Here is a 14,469-nt window from a genome sequence, read left to right as displayed (position 1 = left end):
AACTAGCTATCAACACATGATCAAGACGGTTCACATTGGAACAGCAAACATATTTCCTGGCAGCACTCTTTGCATATCAGAAAATAATACCAACACCAAATTAATTGCCAGAAGTTATTTCATTGAATAGTTCATACATTATCACCTTTTTTCTGTAAAATAGACACACAGTATACATTTAGCATGATCACATATTGTACAAAGAAAGTGTAATAACCATGGCTGAGACAAGTTTACTTATTTAAGGATATATAAACACACACCACTGTTAAAGCAAACATAGTCTTTGTGTTTTTTTCCGGTGAGTAATTAAAATATATAGACCTGTAAAAAAGATATATATATATGATATAAGATTCAGAGAGACATGGGCCCCCCTTAACCATGGGCCCTGGTGCCACTTCACCTGCTGCACCGCCTAGATGTCTGCTACTGGCCTATGACAGGAATAGCCAGCAAAAAGGGAATGCATCGAAATAACCTCAAAATAACCTCGCAAAAGGCTGCAGAACTCAAGGACAAGGGTCTCCTGGACTCTCTTATGAAGGACTGCAGGCCACCATGCACTACTGTGACAGTTACTGTGCTTGTGCCCCAAATGGGTTATTTTCAGGTCTGCTTGTCACAGCTGCTGTCTCTGTGCCCCCCCCCCCCCCATTCTTACTCCTCCCCTCTTCACGTCCAGTCTGTTTTCCCTTTCTCGTCCTGGTAAGTGGCAAGTCTATATCTCTGGCTCTGTGTGACTGGAAACTGTTCAGACATTTCAGTGCTTCTGGTGTGTAAAATGTTGTTTCTGCTATTGTGTGCATGTTGGTTTTGCTTTTCTTATGTTGATTGGGTTTTTTTTATTAGATTTTTAGTACACAGACAGGCATATTGAGTAATCACTTGCTCCATTTGACTCAATATCATATGTTCCTTGTAACTTTTCTGTGCAATATCTGTGTGCAAGGAGAAGCTGTGTATCTAAACATAAGGAAACTGTTTGAGGAACAAAAGGAGCCATAGTTGGAGAAATTATCTTTGCTAGTGACTGATGGCAAGCATAATTTACAGATAAAACTGAATGTACTGTGCATACAGAAGGACATTACACCAAGGTGGGTGTATGTGGAGGTTTGTGTAAATGTTTTCACCATGGCATATGAGGGCACATTTTCCCCTCGCGTTTGAAGTGGTTTTGTTGTGTGATTTGTTGTAAAGTGTTATTGAATGAACACTGGAAATGGCCTCTACACAAGTTTTTCTGAATACCGCTGACAGCGACAGAGGCGTGATTGGAATAGAAAATAGCTTGACCATATAAAGCTATCCCAAAAATAGACCCTGACTGTAGAACAGGTGCCATGTTGCCACTTGTGGAAGCATGGGGGAGTCATGAGGGGGCGTGCGCATGAGGTAGGGTGTTTGGGACAAACCTGGGGTAAACACCCTTAAAAAAATACAAACTTGCATGTGTGTCCCATCCATAAAAACATCAGAAATTGTCTCTTGGTAAAAGTAGGGAATGGTGTCAGGTACAGTATAGGCTATGATAGACCCTTGTCCATGGTACAATTATGAAATTCAGCTGAGGAAGGGAATGACTCATCTCAAGCCTGGAAACTGATTAATGATGAACGACACCCCACCCCCGCCCCCCGCCCCTCCCAACCCCCAGCCAGCCATGTCCATTCAAATGGAGAGCCATTTGCCAATGTCTGGAGCTACCCCTAGCCAGGGTGTTACCTCTACTGTGCAACCTGCGGGCGGTGTTGACAAGGGGCCCCACACAGACCCTTCAGAAGAGTTCAACAGGCAACTGGAAGACATCATCAGCACATACCAGACAGAGGCCAGCCCAATGGAGCCCGAGCAGACTGATGAGGGATCACCTGGAGAGCAGGGCGGGGATACCACAGTTATCAAGGAGACTAGTACTAGCAAGGACAAGGACCAGAGGCTGGAGAAAAAGATGCTCAAAAGCTTGGGTGAGTGTTACGATATACAGTAGGAACTGTTTTTTGCTTAAGAGTAGGTAAAATGCCATGAAAAAGTATTTTCCCCCTTCCTGATTTCCTCTATTGTTGCATATTTGTGATACTGAATGCTTTCAGATATTAATATGAGAGAAAGGGAAACTGAGAAAATAAATGTTTAATGAGAAGAGTTATCAAAAACACATTTCACCTATTTCAAAAAGTAGCCCCCACAAAGTGTATATGCCACAAGCACACTATGCCACAATTAAAGAAAATATAAGAGATGAGAAACATTTTTTTTGTTTAAATATATCAGTCTGGAAAGAATTACAAAACAAAAGTCTGCGGGACACCATCTACCCAGTGAGAGACAATATGCTTAAATGCAGAATACTTGGAAAAGGAGTGGCCAGCTTGCCCAAATTTCTTCAAAAGTGCACCCTTTTCTCAACCAAGAAGTCACAAATGATCCTAGAAAAACATCCAAAGAACTGCCAGGCCTCTCGAGCCTTGGGTATGATCAGACTTCATGATTCTTGGCAAAAATTGGATTCACCCAATAGAGATGCTGTGGCAGGACCTGAAACGAGTAGTTCCTGCTTGGAAACATGTCTAAATTGTCTAAAAGTTCTGCAAAGAAGACTGCACGAAAGTACTCCACAGCAATGTGAAATGTGTTTTGTGTTTACTCAGGTTCCCTTATATTTCATACATTTTGTCTAAAGTTCTGAAACTATTCAATGTGACAAATATGCAATAATAGAGGAAATCAGGAAAGCTTGAGCCATTTGCCATGTAATGCAGCTTGGATGAACATGTTTTTATGCTGTTAGCTGAATCTTTATCCTTTAGTCAGAAGGTTTTTTTTAAATAACCATTTTTCTGATTTATTTATAGAATCCTCCCATGTTTTGTATAATGCACAACTGTGACACAAGATTTATTTCTGATTTCACAGGGAAAGAGGCCATGCTGTTGATGCAGAGCTTGGCCAAGCTCAGTTCTCCAGAGGAAAAGCTGGAAGCCATTATCAAGAAGCATGCTGAATTGGTGAGTGCTGCCCTTTATTTAAAACAATTAAAATAGGAAGCATTTTAGAGGAAGCATTTTCACATGTCACACAACCCATTTGAGAGGATCTTAAATATGATCAGTAAATATTCAAGGCCTTAAGCTTAAGCTAGGTATGAATGTTACATTTCTTGATTACACCTGATTTCTTGTAATATGTATTTGCAATCTAATGTTAGGAGGATTTTTCAAATTGTAAATAAGAGTATAAATTCCTCTTATTATCTCAACAATTTTTTTTTTTTTTGGAAACAATTTGATTCTCTGTTGTTGTCATTTCTTTGTATTAGAGTATACTACATTGTGTAAAATAAAAGGCCTATATTCAAACAAATTCTGAATACATAATCATAAAATGAAAAAAGCACTGTCTGCATGCTTAAATATGCTTAAATATTTGCATTAACGAGCTGGTGTACAGGTCTACCTAATAAAGTGATCACTGAATGTATAATTATATTTTGTCTTTAGATTATTATATATTGCCTTTAAAGGCAATGTTCACGTCAACCATCAGAATGGGGAAATGTAAATTAAGTGGAAGGCCATGGAATGATCAAAACAGAAAACATAAACAGAAAACTTAGCTACTGCTATATTGCCACCTATGATTATTCATTAGCTAGCTAATTTTAGATGATGACATAGCACACCATTATGTTTCAAACAAAATTACTTCACTACTCAGCTATCTCAAGCTACACTGAAAAATTTATATTTATGCTGCTGTGCCAAGAATACAGAGTAGGTTTCACTGAGCAAGTTAAGTTGCTCCCAGCAGAATATTGTTGGCTCATGGTGGCTCGTTCTCTTGTCCATACAGCTGGAGGAGCACAGGGCAGACCAGAAGCAGCTGAAGGTCATGCAAAAGAAGCTGGTGCAGGTGATGAGGGAAAAGGACCAGCTCCAGGGGGAACACAGTCGAGCGGTGCTAGCTCGCAGCAAGCTAGAGGGTCTGTGCAGGGAATTACAGAGGCACAACAAGAACCTTAAGGTGAGCTTTCCAAAAGTGTCTATTCCCTACTGTAGGCTTTTCTGCTGTGTGCTACTGAACGTGTGCATGCATGTGCCTTTTTCAGTTCATGATTGCATGCATTTGTGTGAGAGAATAAGTTTGTATATGAGAGATATAGATTGTGTGCAGAGATCCATAGCATGCATCCAACTCTGTGCAGGAGGAAACTCTCCAGAGGTGCCGCGAAGATGATCTGAAGCGCAAGGAGATCACCACTCACTTCCAGAGCACACTGACTGACATCCAGGCCCAAATCGAGGAGCACAGTGAACGCAACACCAAATTGTGCAAGGAGAACAGTGACCTGGCTGAGAAGCTGAAGGACCTCATTACTCAGTATGACAAAAGAGAGGCGGTACGTCATTGACTCGACGAGTGATCATATGATCTTGCACTGCTCAAAAGAGGTGGATGACATTAGTTTGTGTGTTTATAAATGAAAAAGCCTTTGACTCTTTCAAAATTATTCATGAATGCATGAACTCGAATCCCAAAATGTTGTAGGTATTGTGAAGAAATGATAAAGGAACGGTTTCTCCATAGAGCGCCAAAGGTTTGAACCCTGGGTGGTGTATCACTGTTATGCCGTTAAGCAAACCATCTTATTTCAATTTCTGTGTAAGGATTGGTCTATTTTGGTTTCAGAGCAGATGATGTTCACTTACTGACATTTCAATTTTTTGGGGCTGGACAATTTTGTGTTTCCTCCACACAGAACTTGGAAAAGGTCTTCAAACATCATGACTTAAAGCAGAAATTAGCAGAGACCAAACTCGAGCAGGCTAACATGCTTCTGAAGGACAGCGGAGAGAAACACAAGATCGAGAAAGAGCATGTGAGCAGTGACAGTATTTCTAACTTATTTTTGTAACATGTTACTTGAACTTTTTACCACAAAACCTGGTGATTTCATTTGCATGACATACCACTTGTCTTAAGTCATGGCAGTATCTTACAGCTGAGAAAAAATGACACTCATAATGCATCAATTGATGGCACAGAACTGAAATTGCATGCTATGCTTACTATACTAGAAATTACACATCACCTGTCATGACATATGTTGACATAATGTCATAAAACATCATACTGTTCAAAAAACAGGTGAATGCCACTTGAGTCCATAAAACCATTGTCCCTTTGAATCTGGTCCTCAAATGTTCACAAAAATCAGTTCTGTAAGTTTTACTTATGTTTATGTCTTGAAAACATCCATCAGTGATATTTTAAAGAAAAAACACGATATTCTATGTTGCATTTCTGCAAAACCATTTGGTCAAAATGGTCAAAATGGTCAAAATGGTCAAAATGGTCAAAATGGTCAAATCATCGGTCAAATGGCACTGACACTGTTGTGTGTTGTGTATATTTTTAGTGTAAATCTAGTACTTACTACCGCAACAAATGTTGTCCTGGTTAATACTGGTAAAATATTAAGCAATATACCACTTTTTTCATAAGAAACCTGATCACAGCTGTCTGGTATTACCTGGTGAGTTAAAAGAAAGTGACGCAGCCACTGAAGTTTGTTGAAGAACTCTGGCAATCCGATATGTGAAACAATCTACCAGCCGATTTTCTTGTAAAATAGGACAGTGTATTCAAAAGAATTGATGCAGTTTGAAAGGTAGAGAGTGGTCAGTAAATAGTACATTTCATGATATTTAGAAACTTGCCATTCAATTCCATAAAGTTAAGATGATTAAAAAAAAACTACTTAAATGAAAAGTTTCTAAATATTGCAAAATTTACTATGAAGAGCAGTAAACGGTAATCAGATCAACATTCATTATTCATATTAATGCGATTATCTTATCAGCCAATCGTTTGGCAGGAGTGCAATGTATACAATCATGTAGATATGGACCAGGACCTTCAGTTAATGTTCACATCAACCATCAAAATGGGGAAGAAATGTGATCTAAGTGACTTTGACCGTGGAATGATTGTTGGTGGCAGACAGGGTGGTTTGAGTATTTATGTAACTGCTGATCTCTTGGGATTTTCACCCACAACAGTCTCTAGAGTTTACTCAGAATGGTGCGACAAAAAAAAAAAAAAAAATCCAATGAGCAGCAGTTCTGCGGATGGAAACGCAGAGGTCAATGGAGAATGGCCAGACTGGTTCGAGCTGACAGAAAGGCTACGGTAACTCATATAACCACTATGTACAATTGTTGTGAGCAGAAAGCATTTCAGTAGGCACAACACGTTGAACCTTGAGGTGGATGGGCTACAACAGCAGACCATGTTGGGTTCTGCTTCTGTTAAACGAGAACAGAGAACTGAGGCTGCAGTGGGCACAGGCTCACCAAAATTGGACAGTTGAAGACTGGAAAAACATAGCCTGGTCTGATGAATCTCGATTTCTACTGAGGCATACAGATGGTAGGGTCAGAATTTGGTGGCAACAGCATGAATCCATGAACCCAAACTGCCTTGTGTGAACAGTGCAGGTTGGTGGCGGTGGTGTAATGGTGTACTAATCAATCATTGCTTGAATGCCTCAGCCTTTTTGAATATTGTTTCTGACCATGTGCATCCCTTCATGGGCACAGTGTACCCATATTCTAATGACTACTTCCAGCATGATAATGCACCATGTCACAAAGCAAATGTCTCAAACTGGTTTCATGATCATGACAATGTCATGAACATGTCAACATGAAATAGAATCTCACAGGAATGTTTTCAAAATCTAGTGGAATCCATGCCACAAAGAATTGAGGCTGTTTTGAGAGCAAAGGGAGGCTGTACCCAGTATTAGTAAACTGTTCCTAATAAAATGCTCTGTCAGTGTATCTGTTCAATCCAATGCAACTTCACTACGTGTCACTACAGAGAGCTAATGTTAGTTATGTGTTTCTTATACAGTACTGTTCAAGAGTTTTAGGCAGGTTTGAAAAGTAAGAATGCTTTCAAAAATAGAAATGTTAATAGTTTTTTTTATCAATTCACTAAATGCAAAGTGAGTGAACAATGAGAAAAATCAAAATCAAATCAATATCTGAGCACAGCAACAAGACACAAGGTAGTTATACTGCATCAGCAAGGTCTCTCCCAGTCAGAAATTTCAAGGCAGACAGGGGTTTCCAGATGTGCTATCCAAGCTCTGTTGAAGAAGCACAACGAAACGGGCAACGTTGAGGGCTGTAGACGCAGTGGTTGGCCAAGGAGACTTTGTGCAGCAGATGAACTTACTTCCCTTCGCAATCAGAAGATGTCCAGCAGTGACAGCTCAGAATTGGCAGAAACCAGTGGGACCGAGGTACATCTACTGTGTGTCAGAAGTGGTCTTCATGGAAGAATTGCGGGCAAAAAGTCATACCTCCGACGTGGAAACAAGGCCAAGCGACTGAACTATGCACAAAAACACAGAAAAATTATAAATATTTGCCTGTAGCAGAAGGTAGTTTGTTCGCTGAAGGGCTGGAGAGAGGTACAAGAGTGTCTGCAGGCAACAGTGAAGCATGGTAGAGGTTCCTTGCAAATTTGGGGCTGCATTTCTGCAAATGGAGTTGGGGATTTGGTCAGAATGAATGGTCTCCTCAATGCTGAGAAGTACAGGCAGATACTTATCCATCATGCAATACCATTAGGGAGGCATCTGATTGGCCCCAAATTTATTCTGCAGCAGGACAACAATCCCAAACATACAGCCAATGTCATTAGAACTATCTTCACCGTAAAGAAGAACAAGGAGTCCTGGAAGTGATGGTATGGCCTCCACAGAGCCCTGATCTCAACATCATTGAGTCTGTCTGGGATTACATGAAGAGACAGAAGCATTTGAGGCTGCCTAAATCCACAGAAAAACTGTGGCTAGTTCTCCTAGATGTCTGGAACAACCTACCTGCCGAGTTCCTTCAAAAACTGTGTGCAAGTATACGTAGAAGAATTGATGCTGTTTTGAAGGCAAAGGGTGGTCACACCAAATATTGATTTGATTTAGATTTTTCTTCTGTTCATTCACTTCTTCTGTTCATGCATTTTGTTAATGGATAAAAATAAACTATTAACATTTCTATTTTTGAAAGCATTCTTATAATACAGAATTTGTTCACACTTGTCTAAAACTTTTGCACAGTAGTACAGCTTAAGCTTAAGCTGTTTATTTCAGTAGGGGTTCATATTCGCTTGCAAAGTTGGAGAGGAACAATTATAGTGTTTGCTTTTGGCTGTGGGTTTACAGTCTTGGTAACTTGTGAAGGACAAACTGAAGTTTCAGATCATGCAGAACGGTATACAGACCAGTGGTTTCCAACCTCGATATGTTGGACGTTCATGTATTTGGTAAACTAGGCTAAAGCTTTATTTTATTAATTTTTACATGGACAAACTGAAACATGTGTTAAACAACCAAGAGGAGCCTATTAATTTAGAATTTCAGAAATTACTCTCTGGAAACAGAATAGCAAAAATATCAGCGGGGCAAAAGTGCTGAGGCGCCCACCCCATCCCTATCAGACTCTGAGGAGTGCTAATGTGTGTACGACCCACTATTCAGCTAACTGAATTTCTGTAGATTTCAATGCTTATGATAAGTTGAAACTTAAATTGACACGTGTCCCTTGTTCAAGAAAAAACCATACACTGATTTCTTGTTCGTTAGAGGAAAAAAAAAAGTTTATTTATCCACATTGCAGATACAAACCAATATCCACATTTCACTGGCACGGTCTGTGTAGCTCTGTCATCTTACAACAAGCAACAAACTAAACTTCACATTCACATTTTTCTTTGCGTATACTTTGTTATAGAGACTTACACTTAAAGTGAGTATTTATTACTCACTTATTTTTTAGACTTCTCCTGCTATAGCCTAGCCACTTAGTGTTATGATGCGTTATGTGTTCAGAGATGCTCTTCTGCATACCACTGTTGTAATGTGTGCTTATTTCCGTTACTGTCACCTTTCTGTCAGCTTTGACCAGTCTGGCCATTCTCCTCTGACGTCTCTCATTAACAATGTGTTTCTGTCTGCAGAACTGCTGCTCCCTGGATTAAAAAATAAATACATTTGCACCATTCTCAGCAAACTCTAGAGACTAGTGTGCGTGAAAATCCCAGGAGATCAACAGTTTCTGAGATACTCAAACCACCCTGTCTGCCACCAACAATCATTCCATGGTCAAAATCACTTTGATCACATTTTTTCCCCAGTCTGATGGTCGATATGTGCACTGCAATTAGTAGCCTGCACATTCTCAGATTTTGTTAAAGGATATTTTTATACACTTTGCTTTCACCATGTACCAATTACAGCAGTGTTTATACATAGTCCCCCCAATTTCCAAACAGTGGGTAGCACTGTTAGCCCCACCCGGGCCTTTCTGTGTGGAGTTTGCATGTTCTCCCCGTGTTTGCGTGGGTTTCCTCCGGGTACTCCAGTTCCCTACCATAGTCCAAAGACATGCAGGCTAGGGACTACAGATTGAAATTACCTCATTAGCTAACTAAAATAAATGAAAGTAAAACATTTCAGGGCACCATAATGTTTGGGACACATGGCATCACATGTGTTTGTAATTGCTCAGGTATGTTTAATTGCCTCGTTAATGCAAGAGAGCTCTCAGCACCTCGGCTTCCCTCTAGTCATTTGATCACCTTTGGAAACTAATGCTGTTTATCAACACGAAGACCAAAGTCCAAACATGGTGGTGGGGGTGTTATGGGCCTGACGTATTGCTGCCGAAGGTACTGGCTTATCTTCATTAATGATACAGCTGATGGTAGTAGCAAAATTAATTGTGCACAGCATGGAACAAGCATGAGCTAAAGATGGCTGCAATACAGGCCTGGCAGAGCATTGCCAGAAATGACACCTAGCAACTGGTGATGTATGCAAAGGATATGCAACAAAATACTAAACATGACTCTCATTTACATAACATGTAAATGTTTGCTGTGTCCCAAACATTTTGGTGCTCTGAAATGGGGGGACTATGTATAAACACTGCTGTAATTTCTTCATGGTGAAACCAAAATGTATTAAGAATTCCTTTATTAAAATCTGACAATCCTCACTTTGTAACCACAAGTTGAATTAACCGTGGATATGTACTGTGTATGTTCAATTCGTGTGCAAGGCATTCTCTTTATAATCCATTTTGCTTCCATAAACCATCCAGCTGTGTAAATGTTAAGCAGATCTTCTGGTAACACAAAGAAATAGCTATTAGAGGTCTGAGGCCTAAACCCTGTCTTCTTTGTCATGTGCCTGGTTATAGCTGCTGAAGCAGTTAACAGAATGGAAACTCCAGGCCAAACATCTGAAGGAGCAGGAGGGAGAGATGAAGGCACAGGTAAATATTCAACAGAATATCCCCTCTCCACCCTCTAGCAGTCTTCTTCTTAAATAGCAGCTGTGGACACTAAGTGAGAAACCATATTAAGTAATTAAGTTTGTAAATATTTTGCTCATGGCAAAATAATATTTTAACATAGTGAGTTTAATGCACAAATCCAATGGGAATTTTTTTTTTTTTTTTTTCTCAAGCTTTCCAGCAACTGGTATTGTGAACTAAAGTAGAAGCTCAACATTACAAACCTCAGAGTAACAGTTAGCAACTGAATGTATGGAACTTAAAGTAGGCGATTCCATCTTATAAAGGAACTTATGATCACTGATGCACAAATGCATTTAATGAAATGCAATATCCATGAATTTTAAAAATAATCAAATCACTAAATGCACTAAATCACTAAAACCGCTAGTGCGTACATAGCCTTCATATGTTCATGAAAAATTATTATTTTCTCTAATACAATTCATTTTAAGGTTAAAGATGATCCAACATTTACTCACAACTGGGTTTGTTTTTTTTCCAGCTCAATCTCTACTCTGAGAAGTTTGATGAATTCCAGGGTACTGTATCCAAAAGCAACGGTGTGTATGCCAGCTTCAAACAGGACATGGATAAGGTCAGTGCTGTTTAGTTATCATCATTGCATCCCTGAAAACAGTATTTAGTATGACCAGGTTACTCCATCCATCTATCCATCATCTTAACCCGCTTATCCTGAACAGGGTCACAGGGGGGCGTGAGCCTAGCCCAGCATACATTGGGCAAAAGGCAGGAATACACTTTGCCGCCAGTCCATTGCAGGGCACACACACCATTCACTCACACACTCATACCTATGGGCAATTTAGACTCTCCAATCAGCCTAACCTGCATGTCTTTGGACTGTGGGAGGAAACCCATGCAAACATGGGGAGAACATGCAAACTCCACACAGAGAGGCCCCAGCCAACCGGGATTCAAACCCAGGACCTCCATGCGGCAGTGCTACCCACTGCACCATCCGTGCCACCCCACCAAGTTACTGGGTTCCTTATACAAGTTATATATAAGTTCCTTGGATTACTGCACAAGGCACACAAGTGAGGCACACAAGGTCTACCAGTTGTCAGCAGATATGACCCTGTGAGTGTGTGTGAGAGTATTCATTCCTGGAGGGTTGGTATGTACAGTATGCTGGTTGTCACATGCACATCCATAAACTCCTGTATGAGACCAGACCAAAATGTTGCAGTCTGCAGCTCATGACTTTATTAAAAATGAATGATAAAATAAATGACTGGGTTAATTCAATAATGAAGAGCAGATATTAGCATGAAATCTCAAAACAGATCAGCTATGGTTATACAGTACATGAGATCATTATATACAATTAGATATGATCATTGTAAAAGCCATTCATTGTAAAGATTTTTTTGTAGATGGCAAAGAAGATGAAGAAACTGGAGAAAGAAGCTAATTCCTGGAAGTCACGGTTCGAGGGGTGTAACAAGACGCTCTTGGATACGATTGAAGAGGTGAGGTGTTCAGCTGACTTTCCACATCCTGTCGAGCTCTTTCTTCCTGCGTGACGAGTCTACATCAGCAATAATAGCACAACTCAGTCATCATAGTGGAAGGTGTTAGAGACCTCTATGTAATCCTCAAGGAATTTCAAAGAATTCGCTCTAGCCATAGTGGACTCCTATAAATTGGCTGTAATTGCTACAAGGAGCATTGGATATGGATGTGAATACACTTAAAGCACTCAGTCTGCACTTTCTTCTCATATTCATAGTTTTAATTTTTAATCCTCAGCCAAAATAACTAAAATTGTTCTGGGGAGCCGTGGTGGCACAACAGGCTAAGATGCAGTGTACTTGTGGTTGCAGTTCGATTCCCAGTCATGCCAAAAGCCAAGTTTGGCTGGCTCTTGTGGAGTGGCATAATTGGCTTGCTGCTCCAGAGGGAGGGACTTGGCAGGGTTAGCGGATCGCCGCGCACAAGAGCACCCCGGGTACCTCGGAATCACGGTCACGAGCATGAGACGTGGAGGGTACAATTGGCTACCAAATTGGGAGAAAAAGGGACAAATAAGAAATACATTTATAAAATAAAATAAAAAGTCACTTTCCAAATAATTACAGACTATTGCCACCATACATACCTTTCTACAGTTAACCACCTTTAACTAACTATTTCTTTAGCCAGCAAGCTGGTAACAGGCAATAATGTCCTATGTGAATAATCAATAATCAAGTGTCAAAATGCACAATCGTGTGACAGCATTGTATCCAATACTGGGTCGTGCTCAGGGTAATACGAACCAGAACAGAGTGTCTGGATTGTGCCTGTCTTTGTTTAATGTCTTCTTCACCCAACAGAAAACGCTGAAATGTAAAGAGTTTGAGGTCTTCACCATGAAGACCCAGAAGCTGGAGAAGCTGTGCCGAGCCCTGCAAGAGGAGAGGAAGGACCTGCTGCTGAATCTTCAGGGGGCCCAGGGCGCCAAACAGTTGGATACAGAAGTCAAAGTAAATGCACAGCAGACAGAGGCGAGAGTTGAGGAAAGGGTGTCCCAAGCAGAAACATCCGCCAAGACACCCTTGACTGAAGAGCTGGCCAGTCTGAAAGCACAACAGGCCCGACTACAGGAGATTGCTGCCTCATTTGTGGTCTCCCATGTGTTAAAGGAGGACCCAGAACCAAGTGAACATGCTAAGTTCCAGCAGGTGCCCAATAACACAACAGCCTGCAACAATTCCCACCCAACAACCCCTGACCACAACCCAGTAGAATTGAGCACCAGCCTTCCAACCCCTGCTGAGGAAAATACAGGAAATCTGAGAATCAGTGACATGGAATCAGTCGACTAAAGCAAATGTTATTGTAGAAATAAGTATGCTTGTCAAGTTCACTGTGACCAACACATTTAAGCAAATGTTACCTTTTTCGTATTGTTCTCACATTTTTTGGATTTCCTACTTTGTCAGCAAAGCCTAAAACAGTATTTCCCTGATCAGACATAAAAGTTGCAAGGCAGAAGGATTAAATAGTTCCCCAAATTAGTAATCCAAATATTTCACCAGCAATGAACAGAGACTGTGTTAAGTAATCAGAATGTGCAACAGGATTACTCATTGTCACTGTTCTAATTTCTCAAAAGTAGCAAATAAAGATCAATGCAAACTGTATAATTGTCTATATTTTGACATGACCCGGAATTAGTAACATAACTATGCTGTGTTCAATATGGGCAACCACCGGATCCTTCCTTCCTTGTGGAGATGGGCTTTTCAGGTCTTCACATGTTTTCTGACTGATCCTGCCAGGTGGCCTGCGCGCACCACTGCATGAAAGAATATCAATTTGAGGGGAACAAAACATTGACAAATTATCCTGAAAAAAAGTGTTTTCACTTCCCCCACCTGTCACCCTCCCCTTACCTCTCTGTGTCAACCTCCCTCTCCTTGCACTTTCCTCAGACAGCAGCAGGTCCTGAAGGTCATACAACTATAAGTACAATACTCACAATAAAAACATCTTGTGTATTAATATATTCATTGAGGTCCATTGATTGGAGTTTTTGTCAAATACCCAACCCCCATCAACAAGTCAAACACATTGCACAATTCCATATGCTATTCATTATTCAAAATCCGTCTTGCTCATTATTTATTAGCATTACATTGTAGTGGCCACTCACTAGCAGGACAGTGTGTTTCAGTGGTTTAGACTTCACTGCGATCTAGCCCTTGTTAACGTTACTATGCAACTACATTATCCATGTTCCTTAGCGGTAATGACTTTGAGGAAGTGTTGCGAGAGAGGGTTTGTGTGTTGTTAGTTTTGAATGAGAGAATGCAATAAACAACACGTTTATTTTCTCCGTCCACAAAAAGCCTCCTTTGCACCTTTTTGTTCCCATACTCCCACATTGGTGACCCCGTTTTTCTTTGGACGTTTCCAGAGTTTACTGAACAGGCAGCAACATGGCTACAAACGCAGTTTCTCTCAAATTACCTGAGTTTTGGGAGCAGAATGCTAACACTTGGTTTGCTCAGGCTGAAGCGCAGTTTGCATTGAGGGGGATTACGATGGACAGCACCAAGTACTACTATGTGGTGGCGGCTCTTTC

At 40.5% G+C, this 14,469-nt stretch overlaps 1 protein-coding gene across 3 annotated transcripts; it reads left to right on the top strand.

The window, feature by feature from the left end:
* The first annotated feature begins 648 nt into the window (after positions 1–648).
* LOC133131676 (beta-taxilin-like) lies at positions 649–13,528 on the top strand. Of its 3 annotated transcripts, XM_061247088.1 has the most exons (10): positions 649–708; positions 1,661–1,970; positions 2,920–3,011; positions 3,856–4,026; positions 4,208–4,402; positions 4,763–4,882; positions 10,278–10,352; positions 10,879–10,971; positions 11,774–11,869; positions 12,716–13,528. In XM_061247088.1, exons 2-10 carry the CDS (start codon positions 1,667–1,669, stop codon positions 13,205–13,207), a joined length of 1,638 nt encoding a protein of 545 aa, XP_061103072.1. In that variant the 5' UTR covers positions 649–708; positions 1,661–1,666; the 3' UTR covers positions 13,208–13,528. The 3 variants fall into 3 exon arrangements, with proteins under 3 accessions (XP_061103072.1, XP_061103064.1, XP_061103079.1); XM_061247080.1 differs by lacking the exon at positions 649–708 and having other exon boundaries at positions 715–1,970; XM_061247095.1 differs by lacking the exons at positions 649–708; positions 12,716–13,528 and adding an exon at positions 12,224–12,634 and having other exon boundaries at positions 715–1,970.
* Positions 13,529–14,469: the final 941 nt, after the last annotated feature.

The sequence above is a fragment of the Conger conger genome, chromosome 1, assembly GCF_963514075.1.
Source record: "Conger conger chromosome 1, fConCon1.1, whole genome shotgun sequence".
Classification (NCBI taxonomy): domain Eukaryota; kingdom Metazoa; phylum Chordata; class Actinopteri; order Anguilliformes; family Congridae; genus Conger; species Conger conger.
Note: the sequence above shows the minus strand (reverse complement) of the source record. Positions and strands in the feature narration are given on the sequence as shown.

Excerpts from the sequence above, each read along its gene's own strand:
- LOC133131676 (XM_061247080.1), top strand. The coding sequence starts at position 1,613 with ATGATGAACGACACCCCACCCCCGCCCCCCGCCCCTCCCAACCCCCAG. Across the intron at positions 3,012-3,855 it reads TCAAGAAGCATGCTGAATTG|CTGGAGGAGCACAGGGCAGA; the intron begins GTGAGTGCTGCC and ends TTGTCCATACAG. Across the intron at positions 10,353-10,878 it reads AGGGAGAGATGAAGGCACAG|CTCAATCTCTACTCTGAGAA; the intron begins GTAAATATTCAA and ends TTTTTTTTCCAG.